Source organism: Crinia signifera, chromosome 12 (genome assembly GCF_055691185.1).
Source record: "Crinia signifera chromosome 12, ASM5569118v1, whole genome shotgun sequence".
Classification (NCBI taxonomy): Eukaryota; Metazoa; Chordata; class Amphibia; order Anura; family Myobatrachidae; genus Crinia; species Crinia signifera.
In genome coordinates, this window is record NC_139228.1 from 71,805,891 (window position 1) to 71,819,595 (window position 13,705).

The following is a 13,705-nucleotide window of genomic DNA, read 5'->3' on the forward strand; positions in this document are numbered from 1 at the left end:
CTCGCCACGCTTCGGGCTCGGTGGCTCGCTGCGCTCGCCATACTTTCTATTCTCAACTCCACGCCGACGTGGATAGTGGGGGTATGAAAAGGTCGGAGGACGCGTACCGCCGCCCTCGCGGGCACGCTACGCTCGCCACGCTTCGGGTTGATGTTGATGGTGGGGTGCCGTTAACAATTGGGGGGGCCATTTCACACTTCAGGGTGGGTATTTGGGGTCTGTGGGCCATTTAACATTGTTCCCTATGTGAAATCGGGTCAATTGGGCCATTTAACAATGTTCCCTATGTAAAATCGCGGTATCGCAAGGAAAAAAATCGCGTCGGTCATGCGATGCGACCGACGCGATTTTTTTCCTTGCGATACCTAAGATCAAAATCGTGGGCGCCGTTCTAGGAAACAAGTACCCAACCCCCCCCTGGTGGAGCACATGGGGGCCGGGGCCGGGGCTCCCCCCCCCCCCCCACCTAGCACCGGCCCTGGTCCTCATACATAGGGCAGTATCCCCTCCCCTTGTGCCGATAGCCACCGGATCGATAGATCACCACCACACCAACATATAAGGAGAGCCGGATGTATGATAATTTACCGGAACTCTCTGCCACCATCGTATCTCTTCAAAAAAGCTGTAATCAAAAGATATTTAGTTTTTATTCTATTCTATAATTGTTTTTATTTTCGGCACACTGGCACATGTTACTTACTTAACACTCTTCGTTACGGAAAACACATAAGCGCTCCATATATGTACTAATTAACCTTTACCCTAAGGACTGGAGCAGCTATAAACACACCCTATTCTAACTGTATAACTAGACAAGAAGTTACCTGATTCTTTCTGTTCTCCCAGCTTGTCCAGGATATTGAAGGTAATGTCCAGGTACTCTCTCTGTATAGCGCTGACCGCTATCTTTCGTTGCTTTCTTTGTCTGGGGACAATCTGTATTTTGAACTCAGACTCTTCGGTTTCCTCTTTCGGTTCCGCATTTTGCTCCGGGTCAGACTCTGTGCTTGCATCGGGTTTCTCACTGTCCGTTTGGTTCTCTGTGTCCTCTGGAACATTCAGAAGAACGCTTTTCACGGGGGACTTGCTCTCCTCCATGGCGTCCTCGTAGTTGTCATCCACGGACATGTCGGCAAGAGCGCAGGACTTGCGTAGTTGGTCTCTCTTCTGCTTGAGAGTCAGCGGGCTCCCGATGGAGACCTCCTGTAGGTCCTCCGGCTTTGCCAACTCTTCAAAGTCTTTTTGATCTTCTGGAGCTTGGGAATGGACATCATCTGCCCGTAAAGTTGGTTTATAGCTGAAATCCTGAGTGGTGTAGGTTTTAGAGCAATCCTCTATACTTACATGTACCAAAGGCATCATGCTGAGGCTGAGCACTGACGCACCGGTGGGAGTTGAAGACGTCGAAACCACAATGGATCCACTGTTTATGAGCTGAAACTCCTCATCGTCGCTTTCAACTATCCTCAATGGCGGGAGCGGCTCGAACACCAAAGAGTCGCTGTCTGAGGTGGATAAAATGGATTGTTTTTCTGGCCCTGAGGTTGAGTCTGAAGACAAGTCAATGAGATCTAGATCTTCTCTAGGTGAAGGCGGCTTGACCGGAGAATCCACCTTGACCTCAAACGTCTCCATGCAGCTCAACCTCACCTCTGGTATGACAGGCCTCCTGACCTCGTGACAGCTCTCTCTCTCAGATGGATTGTCACTGGCATCTATGTTGTCAGCACTGGTTGGGGAGTTCTGCCTTGAGCGGCGGTAGTCATTCATCTTTTGGGCGTTGGCATGGCTGATGTCACAACGATCAATGCAAGACTTCCTGCGGTGTTCATCCAAAGTGAAGAGCAGGGAGTCCGTATTACCAATGTCCAGGGACTTCTGCTTAAGGGAGCGCAGCTTTCTCTTCTGAAGAGTGTCCTCTCTCACACAGCGCAGAATGCTGTCCCCGGACTCCCTGTATTCCGCCAGCTCTATTTCACCTGAAACGGAGAAGACAAGTGAAGGTGACAGTTAGAGCTGATCTCCATTTCAAGAGCAAGTAAAGGGCAGCCACATTCAGACAACTTTTATTGGGCAGCTTGTGTATTCCGTCCAGAATGCACGCTGCTAAATCTGTACTAACTACATTGTGTTATCTGCGCCAAGGCCTTAAAAGGTTTCTAACTATGTCCTCATTCCCCAAAACAGCAGTGGCACCACCCCTCTAGGCATGTCAGGTACTCTCTCAATCTCTATATATATAGTAGTTATGTAGTTATACAATATAAAACATCATAAGAGGCATGGGGCCTTATTCAGGTCCGTTTGCAAGCGGTCGATGTTTGCGCTTTGCACATGTGCATTTCTGTGCATGCGCTGGGTGAGTGCAAACCTATCATTGCGTTTCATGGGCGTTTTACTGAGAACGCTGGGCGTTCTCATACTAATGAGGCCGTGACGGACAGGTGGGGGTCGGGCAGCTGACATCACCGGTTGTCAGCTGCCCACTCAATTCCCCCATGAGCGTACACACATATGTAAGGTTGCTCAGAGCAAACTTACATATGTGTGCACATTCTGCGTCCATCGAAAGATGTAGGAGGATCCCAGTGGCCTGCGAACATGGCCGGCGCCACCACTAGGCAGGTCTAGGCATGGAGGGCGGCATTCTGAAGCCGCTCCCTTGGATCCAGGTAAGGTGTCGGCTGTGGTGGCCGCATTCCATCCTCCTACAACCTCCCCGGACTCGGTGGTGGTGGTGGGACTCGGTGGTGGCGGTGGGACTCGGCGGCGGCCACAGTAAACCCCCCTTGGGACTCGGCTGTGGCGGCCGCCGCATTCCCTAAACCCCCCACCCCCCGGGGTCGTCGGCAGCTGAGGCCGCAGCACCAACCAGACTGGACTCGGTGGCCGCTTTAAGCTCCCACCTTCACACACACCCCCCCCCCCCCCCGGCGCATTCACAGCCAGTGCGAACGTACACGCCTTGCACATAGTTGGCCGGTGTACCACCATTCGCAAGGCGGGATCTGGTTCACTCACAAGGATGCAAATTCGCATCCGAGCGAATGAACCAGAATAATCCCCATCGTGTAACAAACCAATACCCAATGGGGGTGAATCAACACTACTGCCAAGCTGCGGCCGTTCGTTGCTTACCAAGCGGCTTAACGCTCGCCCCCTCCACCCCCCATGAATCCTCTCGGTGTACGCGAACACATCCCCTCGCATGGAACCGCTTGCACGAGAAATCGTTCCATGGTTGCCCACCATCGAATCATTCCTCCTAACAAAAGTCAGTCTGAAATAACCTTTATTTACGAGCCCTAGAACGAAGACGGCCCAGGGGCATGTCCAGCGTTTTTATGGGGACCTAGAAAATGCTGGGCGTTCCCCCGGTCTGGCCCTGTATCGGCCGAAGCCGTTCGCCGTTGAGGTTTGCACGTGCGCAGAAATGCGCAAACCCCAACCATCGGGGTGGGGCCAAATTTGGATCGCTCGAATCGGCCCCAATGAATGATGAAATTGAAGGTATTTTGCACACTTAAGGTAGAATATATGAAGCTTCTCTAAATAAAATGAAGCTTATGGTCAACGGGGGCGTGATTGACAGTCACATGGTCGACATGAGTTTTTCCAATTTTTTGGGTGGCTATGACAATATAGGTTGACATGTATAAGTGCACAGTGTCCCCACGCATGTTTCGGGCACCACATTAGATTTTACCTCTATGTCCTCTTGGATAGTAAAGTGTGAACCAAGTAGACCTGCATCCAAAAAAACATGAAAAACTTGTGCCGACCAGATTCCCGTCGCTCTAACGCTTGCATCTAAACTTCCATGACTGTTGATCTAGACCTGGACAACTATAAATAGGCATCTGACTAGACGGGTTTGACTAAGCATGGTTGAACTGGACACCGTCGATGTGTCAACCGGATATGCCAGACAACAGGAACACTATCAACCAGGAAGTCTGCATACAAAAGAAACATCTCCGTTGATCGTATTATGCTGAACAAGGAAGACTCTCCCCCTCAATTCCAGTCGTCTGTTGGACAGTCACAATAAGGAGCTGTTTGTCTGTTTTTATTACAAGTTTTTTAACTAATTTATTCCATTATAAAATGATTTTATTACTATACTGTGTCTTTTTGGTGTGTCTGTTGCCGAGCTGTGTTCCAGATTGGGCTAAATCTTGTATTGGCAAATTGGAATCCTGAGAGAGGACTACACCAGAAGCCCCATTTGACTCAGCTAAGCTTTGCAAAATCTACTTTTACGTATCCATAATACTTAATAATAATACTTCACCAATCATTGGGTATTGACTTACTATGAGCCGCTTTCTTCAGTGGCATCACATCGATGGTGCAGGGGGCGGTGGGCCACAACTGGGTGTCACCCGCAGGCAATGCACCTCAGCGCACAGCGATGAGTCAGTACTGTGTTCTGAGAGCTGTGTCAATGCCAGTGTTCTCCGGTGAGAGTACTGACCGATTACACAGATTTATCCAGCATGCCTGGTTTTAATCGCTGGACATTAGCGGCGCGCAGGGCCGTACATCGCTACCACTATGGCCCCCACACGGAGCGATGTAGGGGCATTTCCTAAATTAACAAATCAGATCACTTAGAAAAGGCCCTGAAGTCGCTCAGTGTAACTCCCCAACATTTCTTATATTGCTGAGTCACGGAAACAGCTCTGTTCATTAATAGTCATAAGAAAACACTATTAATCTCTGTCATTGCGTAACACTGCTCAAGGTGAAGCCATGTCAGAGTATTATCAGTGTTTACAGGCAGATTCTCTGTTTATTAGAGGATTTACAGCCTCTTAGTGCTTCTTATAAATGGTCATCATTAACCTGTGCTACCAAGAAACAGATACAGTACAGTTTATATACAATGGTTTATATACAATTTAGGGTCACTGAGCACTTTTTGGAACCTGCATCTTTTTATCAGTTTGACTTGAGACTGGGTGTAAGTATCGGGGTGAGACCAGGCCTGGTGTGCAATCACAGAAAGTGGGCATCAATGTGACTGCAGTGATAAGAAGATGGGATGTTGCTATGGGCAACCAATCATTCAATCTATTATCTTCTAGAAGGTGTTAAGTTAATAAGAAGTAGAATCTGATTGGTTGCTATGGGCAACATCCCATCTTCAAGCGCAAGTCTAAGCACTCACTCAGACGCTGCCCAGCTGCTCCTGATGCCGGCAGTGCGCCACGTGACATGATGTCAGAGGTCACTCTGCGCAGCCTGCCTGCCAATCACCACATGGCCTCCTGCCCACCGCACGGCCCGGTTCCTCTACTCCCAGTTCCTCTTCCTTCTCCAGACCAGCTCTTGACAGCTGCATGCCCGGGTCCTCCTCTGCAGCGCACCGCCTCCTGCCCAGCTCCTAACAGCCATACGCCCGGTTCACTCCGCCTGCACCACACGGCCTGGGTCCTCCTCTGCAGCGCATCGCCTACTGCCCGGCTCCTGATAGCCGCACGCCTGGGTCCACTCCCCCTGCACCACATGGCTCAGGTCCTCCTCTGCAGCGCACCGCCTCCTGCCTGGCTCCTGACAGCCATACGCCCGGGTCCACTCCCCCTCCACCACATGTTTCAGGTCCTCCTCTGCAGCGCACCGCCTCCTGCCTGGCTCCTGACAGCCGTACGCCCGGTTCACTCCCCCTGCACCACACGGACTGGGTCCTCCTCTGCAACACACAGCCTCCTGCCCAGCTCCTGACAGCCGTACACCCGGTTCACTCCGCCTGCACCACACGGCCTGGGTCCTCCTCTGCAGCGCATCGCCTACTGCCTGGCTCCTGACAGCCGCACGCCTGGTTCACTCCCCCTGCACCACACGGCCTGGGTCCTCCTCTGCAGCACACAGCCTCCTGCCTGGCTCGTGACAGCCGCATGCCCGGTTCACTCCCCCTGCACCACAAGGCCCAGGTCCTCCTCTGCAGCGCACCTCCTCCTGCCCATCGCAGCATCCAGTTCCTGTCTGCCTGTAAGTACACTGCGGGGCAACTGGTTTGTGGTGAGAGGGGGAATTAAAGTTCATCATTACATTGATGAACTCAATCCTGGGTATCCCAGGAATCACAGGATTGAGCATTTTTTCGATCCCGAATTCCGAAATTGAAAAAATGCTTGAGAATTGGCATCCCTAGGTAAATGCTCTGGCCGCAATAGACCGTACCACGGTCACATAATACTTCCGGCAATGTATATTATAGACTATCTACCCATAGGTTTTGAATTATAGGGTGACATTCTATGGACTGCGATTTGCGTTTTTTGGCGTTAATTAGACCACAAAATGGCGATATCGCATTTTTGCTTAAAATCGCCAATTTAATGGGATGCGTTAAGGGACTGAAATCGCATATTATGTGCGTTAAGGTATGCGGACCAAAAGTGCGAGATTAATTCGCATTTTTATCGCATCCAGATGTTTTCGTACAGAAAAGTATACAAATCGCTTATTTAATGCAATGCGCATTTGCACATCGCACTTTTTAGGTGCCTAATTATCGCACTTATTTCAGACCAGGGTCTGTTTGGCGAATTAGCCAGAACCCTGCACAGATCGCAATGTTCTGTGCAGGGTTCTGGTGTAAAAAATAAAACAAAGGGTTAAAAGAAAAAAAAAACGAGCGCGGGGTCCCCCGCCAGAGCATAACCAGCCCTGGGCTCACTGAGCCGGTGCTGGTGACATAAAATCAGGGTCCCCGACAAATAGGGGTCCCCTTGATTTCATGAAACCAGCACCAGGCTCAAGGTCCGGCGCTGGTTCCCAAAATACGGGGGACAAAATGACTAGGGGTCCCCCGTATTTTAAGAACCAGCACTGGACACAACCAGCTAGCAGGGTAATGCCACAGCCGGGGGAAACTTATTATATAAGCTCCCGCGGCCAAAGCATTAACCCCCTGGCTGGTCAGCATGGGCAGGGGTCCTGGGGAAGTGGGGACCCCCCCCAAATGAAGGGGTCCCCCCCCTCCAGGACTTACCAGCCAGTGCTGATGGCTTGTGTAAAAAAAAGAATTAAAACTATTGTTTTATACTGGCGAACTATGAGTCCCAGCAAGCCTACCCCGCATGCTGGGACTTGGAGAACCACAAGTCCCAGCATGCGGGGCATTAAAGGGCCCGCTGGCACTTGTAGTTCTGCAGTACAAAAAATAGTTAACAAAAACACACTGACACCCTGAAAAATAAAAGTTTAATACACACAAAACACACACACACTGATACTTACCTACCTTGAGCCCGTAGGTCGGTCCCTGGATCCTGGGTCCGGGCTCCGGGGCTCCAGGGCAGAAGAGTCCGGTTCCGGGGCCTTGGTCCTGGTTCCGGGGCTGGTCCTGGGGTTCCGGGGCTCCTGGGCTGCAGAATCCGGGGTCCGGGATCCGAGGTAGTCCCCAGGGGTACCTAAGGAAGGAAATCCAACTCACCTGGTCCCCGGCGACGACCTCGCCATCCTCTCCGGTGACAGCGCTGCTCCCATCTCTGCGCATCTAGAGCAGAGATGTTACTTCCTCTGCGTCTGTATTCAGAATGATTTCTGGCCAATCAGGAGCCGACTTTCTCGGCTCCTGATTGGCCAGAAATCATTCTGTCTTCAGACGCCGAGGAGGAAACATCTCTGCGCCTGTCAAAGTCCTGCGAGCCGGGTACCAGATGGGAGCAGCGCTGTCACCGGAGAGGATGGCGAGGTCGTCGCCGGGGACCAGGTGAGTTGGATTTCCTTCCTTAGGTACCCCCGGGGACTACCTCGGATCCCGGACCCCGGATTCTGCAGCCCAGGAGCCCCGGAACCCCAGGACCAGCCCCGGAACCAGGACCAAGGCCCCGGAACCGGACTCTTCTGCCCTGGAGCCCCGGAGCCCGGACCCAGGATCCAGGGACCGACCTACGGGCTCAAGGTAGGTAAGTATCAGTGTGTGTGTGTTTTGTGTGCATTAAACTTTTATTTTTCAGGGTGTCAGTGTGTTTTTGTTAACTATTTTTTGTACTGCAGAACTACAAGTGCCAGCGGGCCCTTTAATGCCCCACATGCTGGGATTTGTGGTTCTCCAAGTACCAGCATGCGGGGTAGGCTTGCTGGGACTCATAGTTCGCCAGTATAAAACAATAGTTTTAATTCTTTTTTTTTACACAAGCCATCAGCCCGATGCCCACCGCCCAGGGGCATCGGGGACAGCCCCGGACTATCAGCATGGGCTGGTAAGTCCTGGAGGGGGGACCCCTTCATTTGGGGGGGGTCCCCACTTCCCCAGGACCCCTGCCCATGCTGACCAGCCAGGGGGTTAATGCTTTGGCCGCGGGAGCTTATATAATAAGTTTCCCCCGGCTGTGGCATTACCCTGCTGGCTGGTTGTGTCCGGTGCTGGTTCTTAAAATACGGGGGACCCCTAGTCATTTTGTCCCCCGTATTTTGGGAACCAGCGCCGGACCTTGAGCCTGGTGCTGGTTTCATGAAATCAAGGGGACCCCTATTTGTCGTGGACCCTGATTTTATGTCACCAGCACCGGCTCAGTGAGCCCGGGGCTGGTTATGCTCGGGCGGGGGACCCCGCGCTCGTTTTTTTATTTTTTACTTTGCGCTGTCCTGCAAACGTGCGATTTTCAGACATGAAAATCGTACATTTTCAGGACTAAACACAGCGCACCACTTCGCCGCAAATCGCCCCTCTTCGCACTTTTCAGCTTCCAAAGCGCATCACATTAAATAAGCGATTTTTGACTGAAAAGTGCGATTTGAAAAATGGCGATTTGCGGCGATGTGGTGCGCGAAAAAAACATGCGCATTTAGCGCAAAGCATAGAATGTCACCCATAATCTCCAGAATGCAGAAGGCTATGGCATATGTGATATAAACATTTGGGTCATACTTCTCTGTGCGCTCATCTCTACCGGTTGGTATTTCACCATCTTGCTCCCCCCGATCCTCTTCAGCCGTGCAAAGAATGTCTGGGACTCCTTGTTCCCGGCTCCCGTGGGTGTATCATGTATGTCGGACTCATCGAACACGCTGTCCTCCTCTGGTGAGGGAGATGTAACAACAGTCAGATTTACGGAACAACCAAACAAAGTCTCATTTTCCTTCAATGAAAAACTATTCTACCACCAAAGTAACTAATAAACTGATTATTTATCTTTTATTTGAACTAACTCCTGAACTCCGAACAGTTATATTTTAGCGTGATGACATAAAGTATTTAATAATGTAAACATTGCTTATTTAAAATTGAAAAGCGACTGAATGTGACTCCCATGAATTGGGTAAATCGGTGTAAAGGTGCCCATACACGTACCGATTACCCGGTACGTTTTGTGTTAAAATAGCATCGCATTGCATTGCATGCGTTGTGCATGCGATGAGATGCGATGCGATCAAAACACAGTACAAAAAGTATGTGCAGCACATACTTTTTGAACTGTGCGATGAGTTGCCGCGGGAGCACAGGGTGTTCCCATGAAAAAAAGGCTGGGCGTTCCCATGGTAATCGCCCAGTGACGTGGGCGCTGGAGACGGGCAGCTGACATCCCCCATTTCCGCAAGAACGTACACGCATATAAAAGTGACCTGAGAGTTACTTTATATATGCATGTGTGCGCACCAAATCTTTCGATGGTCGGCGACCATCGAAAGATGTGGGAGGTTCCCACTGGCATGCGAGTGGATGTCTATGTAAATCATCCATTCGCATGCCGTGCGAATGGTTGGCCGGCGTACCGCCATTCACAGAGCGGGTTCTGGTTGATTTGCATGGATGCAAATTTGCACCCGAACGACTCAACCAGAATAACCCCCTGAGATAACAGTGAAGGCCAATAGAATAGTCAGCTACTAGTGAACAGAGCCTCTGACTTATGGGGCCTACACACGTAGAGATTTTGCTGAGTGATCGCTCAGGACCAGTGTTCTCCGGTGATCTAACTAGGTTTATCCAGCATGCAGGATATTAATAGCCGGGCGATATCGAAGCATTGTTATCGCTATGGCCCCTACACACAGCATTTTCTAAGTGATCTAGTCTGATTAAGTCAGATCGCTTAGAAAATGCCCTGAATCTCCCCGTATGGAGGCCCCGTTAGCTCTAAATGGATGATAATAACGTATGCCTTAACCCCCCATACAATGCGGCGACTTCTCCCCTTTAAGAGGTCGCATGCAGTGCTCCCTTCAACCGTCCTGGAAGGTCCTTTTTGCATGCAATATATCGCATGCAATCCCAGCTGCAGAAACCTCCAGGAGACTGCTTCTGCGGCTGGGCGACTCAGAGGGTCCAGAGCGATGCGCACGGAACCGCGCATTGCATTGAACCGGCTTTCAGTCACCTGCAATTTGACTGATTACTACAATCACAGGGAAAGAGCCCATATTGCGGGTACATCGCCCAGTGTATGGGGGCTTTTACTGTATAAAATAATTATTTTTAGATAACAGCCCTTATTTAGATCAGGTGGCAGTACAGATTTGTTCTCAAAAAGGGCAAAACCATGTGCACTGCAGGTGGGGCAGATGTAACATGTGCAGAGAGAGTTAGATTTGTGCACAAGTTACATCTGCCCCACCTGCAGGGCCCATGGTTTTGTCCATTTTGAGAACAAAGTTGTACTGCCATCTGATCTGAATAAGGGCCAATGTTCATTAGGTTATGTTTTAATAAATGTTTTCATGGTGGTACTGCTGGTCTTCAGCCCTTGAAGGACAGGGTACAGCTCGATCCCCGACACTCATACCCCTTTCATCTCGGACCTCTGACCCAGGTAATTGCCGGGTTGGTGACATACGGACCCGGGTCAAGGCGCGGTGTAAAAGCACCACAGTTTATAACCTGGGTCAACTAACCCGGCAATTACACCGGGTTATAAGAAGGGTCAAACCTGAATGTCCGTCTGTATAATGGGTGACCGTGGCTTAATATGAAAGCGCCAAACCAATCAGATTCTTATTTATTTTGCACCTTCTAGAAGATGATAGATAGAATCTGATTGGTTGGTATAGGCAATAGAACTCCCATCTTGGTAAATTTACCCCATAGGGGAGTCTGAATCTGATGCAAGGCATGCTGGGATGTGTAGTTCATCAACAGCTGGAGGGCCGCTTATTGCCCACCCCTGCAATAGAGTAATCTTAGATTAACCTTTCTCTTTCTCGCTGTATCTGCTGATATTGCTGTTGTCGCTGTACAGGGGACCGGCGGTGGCGTGCGGCTTGCAGCTGTGATACTGCGCGTTCAGGGTGTTTACTGTGATATGTATCAGGTGCAACACAATCTTCCCAAGATCAGCTTCCCGGTATGGATACTGGTGAGTGAGGATAGAAAAGGGACCATCAATTCATTTAAACTATTTATTCACTATCAAACATTATAATAATAATAATAATTTTATTTATATAGCGCTCTTTCTCCAATAGGCGCTTAACAGATAGGATGAATGTAATACAGTACAGAAACAATGAAGTACAGAAAAGCTTTTCATAAACTATACTTAAAGGAATTATGAACACAGATTTAACCCAGCTCGCGGTGCAGTGTAAACGGGTAATAAGATAGCCGGTGTTGGGTGATGACCTCATCTCCAAGCGCCAGTTCAGGACCCGCCCCACTGACGTCACCCGCCCGGTATTATGCAAGGTATGGACGGCAATGTAAAAGGGTTCCAAGCTGGGTCGCACCCAGGTTGGAGCATGGTACAAACTCCTGGGTGCAACCCGATTATTTAGTATAAAATCGGTATCAATGTAACAAAGTAACCCAGTGCGGCAATTTATATATCAGCTGCCATCAATCTAGTGAAAGTTGCATGTACTATATTAATAGTGGAGTATTATTCATATTCTATTATTACTAAAAACAAAAAGTCTAAAATTATTATAATGGGAACATGTGGCACTACACGTATCAGCATGCCTTATCGGTTACATTTGCGTGCAATTTCATGGCAAATGGTAAGCTGCTGGTCTCTGCCGCCTCTGTCGGGGGAACTACATGCCCCAGCACGCCCTGATAGCATTTGCGTACAGAACTCTCCATTATTTTGCGAAATAATATTTACAGGTGGAGGGATCCAACTAGATAGCAGAGACCATCTGCCTGGCCATTGTCAGTGGCTTCTGGTAATATATTCACAGAATTCCGTGAGTCCCGGCGCACTGTCAGACAAAGAGATGAGCTCCTGGCAGCTTGTCAGGTGGACAATGATTGGCTCACCTTAATGTCACTGCATCAGATCAGCTGTGACAGCTGCTGGCATAAAGGTGACCTGGGCTGACGAGGGAGCCCCATTAACATACAGTACCCATTGAATTGTTGATCTACAAAATAAACAGCTTGAAGGCGGCTGATTCCATTAAACCACAGAGGCGTGAGACACATTCAGACTATGTTATAGGATTTATGTATACAGCCAAAGGAGTCTTCTGCGTTTTATGGGAAATTAATAAGGTTTCTCCTTGTAGAAGAGACAGAAGAGAATTACTGTATAAGCTCTATGATGAGTAATCCAAGGCAGCTAATGCCAGCGACGGAAATATAGACTTTTATTACGGCTGCCAAATATGAATACGCATGTATACGGCCAGCTACATCGGAATATACAAATCGGCCGTACTTATAGATCTTAGTAAATTTCCCCCTTTGTTCTGTTATCTCACAATCCAAGACTCTGCAGCTCAAGGGGACTGCAAAGAGCCTTGTGAACTTGGACATCAGTCAGCAGTGTCTGTAACAAATCACTATGAAATGAGTGGAGAGAAAACTGTCCTAGTTCAGCCTTTCCTTCAGTTTTTCTTTCTTGGTGCCCCTCTGACAGCAAGATCCCAGTGTTCAGTGCTTCCAATGTCACTGGGAGTTACACCTCTGCAACTTATAGCATTGGCATTATATGGTTTGCAAACTACCCAGACAGTTTAGATTTATAAACTATATAAAACAAGTAAGGATAATGCCTGCATACATTTCTACAGTAATTCCTGAAAATGCATCCATAATTGTTCTCAGAGTCAGCAAAACTTTTACCTTGTAGAGGATGACGAGCAGAGCTTTCAGCCACATTTGCCGGATGTGCGGTCTCAGAGACCAGAGGGAGCAGCGGGGAGGTTGCTGGAAGAAGTGCCGGAGTTGGGGGCAGGTGCAGTATTTTAGAACTTGGACCACAAGTGGCAGCAGATGCTTCCCCAAATTAATGTTATAATCCATTACCTGCAAACATACAAAGCAACGACTTCAGTGACAACTAATTCCTGAGTTGTATATACTGTTTGCATACATGGCAGCGTTCAGAATATAGAATATATAGAATATAGGGACATATAGCTTGTTGACACTGAGATATGTTGTCAGAATGTTGACATCGACAATGTTGAGACCTGGTTTTAGTTCGTGTTAGGATGCAAAAATACAATAAAACTAAACATTGCTTTGTGCGCGGCTCTAAATCAGGTTGAAATAAATAAAGCTAAAACCACAATAACTGAATAACAATCCCTATTGTAATGTCAAATTGTGGCTGTAATTGGTCATTAATTAAATATACTGCAATAACCAGCCCTAAGCAACGCAGGGGGTGATTCGGCATGGATCCAAAAGCAAACTCATTCTTAAATGGACAAAACCGTGCTGCACTGCAGGTGGGGGTGCAAAGAGAGAGTAACATTTGGGTGGGGTGTAAAAATAAAGAAGCCAGTATTTACCTTGCAC

The 13,705-nt window shown here is 49.0% G+C and overlaps 1 protein-coding gene across 6 annotated transcripts in view; it reads right to left on the reverse strand.

The window, feature by feature from the left end:
- The window catches only part of UNC79 (unc-79 subunit of NALCN channel complex), a 179,222-nt gene that overhangs the window by 78,554 nt on the left and 86,963 nt on the right, over window positions 1–13,705 (reverse strand). For all 6 annotated transcript variants that reach the window (XM_083166032.1, XM_083166033.1, XM_083166029.1 and 3 more), the window contains 4 exons: window positions 13,025–13,207; window positions 11,147–11,309; window positions 8,888–9,037; window positions 828–1,982 (listed from right to left, as the gene is read on the reverse strand). In XM_083166032.1, coding sequence (XP_083022158.1) covers window positions 828–1,982; window positions 8,888–9,037; window positions 11,147–11,309; window positions 13,025–13,207 — 1,651 coding nt within the window. The remainder of the gene's footprint in view (window positions 1–827; window positions 1,983–8,887; window positions 9,038–11,146; window positions 11,310–13,024; window positions 13,208–13,705) is intronic.